General features: G+C 40.4%; 1 protein-coding gene across 1 annotated transcript; it reads right to left on the reverse strand.

Moving 5' to 3' along the window:
- Nucleotides 1-1266: 1266 nt before the first annotated feature.
- LOC105488027 (tachykinin precursor 4) lies at nt 1267-1724 on the reverse strand. Its single transcript, XM_071089189.1, is given in 3 exon segments — nt 1267-1353; nt 1355-1526; nt 1528-1724. Coding segments are annotated over 3 exon segments (456 nt in total).
- Between the last annotated feature and the right edge of the window lie 948 nt (nt 1725-2672).

Below are 2672 nucleotides of genomic sequence, written 5' to 3' on the forward strand. Positions count from 1 at the left end.
ATAAATTCTTTCTATCTCCTGTATCAGAACTCTCATCATTTTCCACAGCAACTGACCAATTTTACATTCTCATAAGCAATGTAAAAGGCTTGCAATTTCTCCATATTCTTGACAATGCTAGTTATTTTTCTGATTTTTAAAAATTGCCATGTAGATGGGAGTGAAGTGGTATCTCATTGTGATTTTGATTTGCATTGTCCTAATGACTAATAATGTTTAGCATTACATTTCAAGTGTCATTTGCACATCTTTAGAGGAACATCAATTCGAGTCCATGGGCTGGTTGTATGAGATTGTTTTCCATGTTGTTGTTGTTAAAGACTTAAGAGTTGAATGGGAGTGTTTTTCATTTTGTTATTGAGTAGAAGGCATTCTTTATAAAATCTGGATACTAGATTCTTGTCAGCTATATGATTTGCAAATATTTTATCCCGTTCCATAAGTTGTCTTTCTCTTCCTTCATAATGTCCTTTAACATGAATGTCTTTTAACATGAAAACCGGTTTAATTTTAACAAACTCCAATTTATCTATTTTTTCTTTTGTTGGTTGTACTCTTGATGTCAGATCTCAGAATCTGTTGCCAAATCCAAGGTCATGAAGGTCAAGAAAACCTTTTTTCTCGTGGTGGCTCACGCCTGTAATCCTAGCACTTTGGGAGGCCAAGGTGGGCGGATCACGAGGTCAGGAGTTCAAGACCAGCCTGGCCAGCATGGTGAAACCCATCTCTACTAAAACAAAAAATTAGCCAGGCATGGTGGTGCATGCCTATAGTCCCAGCTACTTGGGAGGCTAAGGCAGGAGAATTGCTTGAACCAGGAAGGCGGAGGTTGTAATGAGTCGAGATCGTACCACTGCAGCCTGGGCAACAGAGCAAGACTCCATCTCAAAAAAAAAAAAAAGAGAAAGGAAACCTCTTTTTTCCTTTCTCCCCCCCCCCCACTGGTCACTCATTTATTGAGCACCTACTGTGTGCTAGGCACAGGATACAGAGTGTGTGAATCTCCCCACTGCTGTGTAGTGAGATGCCAGCTCTGAGTGTGAGGGAGGGCAGAGTCAATGCAGCTTGCAACGGTGAAGATCGTGCATTTATGCAGGACTGCTGTCCAGGAAGACGCCTGGTGGGTTCAGTGTGGGCCTTGTGTGAAGTGCCAGTGATGAGGACAGGAGACACAGAGAAGAGAGTTGGCCTGCTGACTTGTCAGCTGTGACATCCAGGTAGGAAGAAGCGGCACCACGTCCTCTGGGAAGTCTGCAGTGGAGGCTTTTACTCTGAACCTTGGGCCTCATCCTCTCTGCCTTCTGTGGACAGGCTTCTCTTGCCCAGGAGGCCCTGGAGCGTGTGTTCCAGCTGACAATGCTTTTTTTCTCCTTGGCTGGATCAGAGGTCTTCCTCCCACTGACTTCCCCATCAGCCCAAAGAACTGGCTTGCCTTGCCCGTCTTCACCTCCTGCAGCTGGAGCCAAATGCTGGGGCCAGCGCCTTCCTCCAAGGCCACAGTTATCCAGGTCTCTGCTTCAGTGCTGTGTCTGTTCCTCTCCACTATCACCTGCCACAGTGCACACGGACAGCTCCATCAGGAGAAGCAGGATGAGGCGAGGCAAGGCAGCATGGTGAGCCCGCACTGTCCCAGAATCCTCTGGGAGCCCCTCGCAGTCTGAAGATGCCTCCTGCAGGCTTTGGTTGGCTCTTTGGCTCCTTGAGTATAGATAGAAAACCCCCATTTTCTGGTCCTTCCAGCTGTTCCTGCTTCCTTCCTTAGCTTACCTCAAGAAAACCCTTTTTTTTTTTTTTAAGAGTTTTAGAGTTTAACTCTTATAATTAAGTCTTTGATAAAATTTTAAGTACATTTTTGTATATGTATATATACATAATTTATTTTTTTGTATAATTTTGTATAAAGCTACAACTTTTTTATTTTGTCTGTGAATATCAATTTGTCACAGCACCGTTTTCTTGAGGAAACTATTCTTTACCTATTGAATAATCTTGGCATCCTTGTTGAAAATCAACTGACCATACATATATATGATTATTCCTGGACTCTCAATCCTGTTCCATCAGTGCATATGACTGTTCTTATGCTAGGACCATACTGTTTAATTACTGTAGTTTTGTAGTAAGTTATAAAATTTGAAAATGATGGTCCTTCAATTTTGTTCCTCTACTTTGTGAGTGTTTTAATATTCAAGGCTCTTTGCAATTTCATATGAATTCAAGAATTGGGTTTTCCGTTTCTGCAGAAAGGCTCTTAGAATTTTTATGATTGCATTGAATCTATAGATTGCTTGAAGTTAGCATTGCCATTTTAACAAAAGTGAGTCTTCTAATCCAAAAACATGAGATATCTTTCCATTTATTTATGTATTCTTTAGTTTATTAATGTTTTATAGTTTTCAGTGTATGAACTGTTCACATATTTGGTTGAATTTATTCCTAAATACTTAACTTTTTTGGATACTATTGTAGATGGAATTATTTCCATTTTTTCCTTTTCAGATTGTTCATTATTAGTGTATAAAAAGATAGCTGATTTTTATGTGTTGGTTTTTACCCAGAAGCTTTGCTAAATTAATTATTAGGTCTATTAGGTTTTGGTGGATCCTATGGGATTTTCCATACATAGAATCATGTCATCTGTGAATCAGTTTTGATAGGGGTGTGAAGAAGTA

This window comes from Macaca nemestrina, chromosome X (assembly GCF_043159975.1).
Source record: "Macaca nemestrina isolate mMacNem1 chromosome X, mMacNem.hap1, whole genome shotgun sequence".
NCBI lineage: Eukaryota > Metazoa > Chordata > Mammalia > Primates > Cercopithecidae > Macaca > Macaca nemestrina.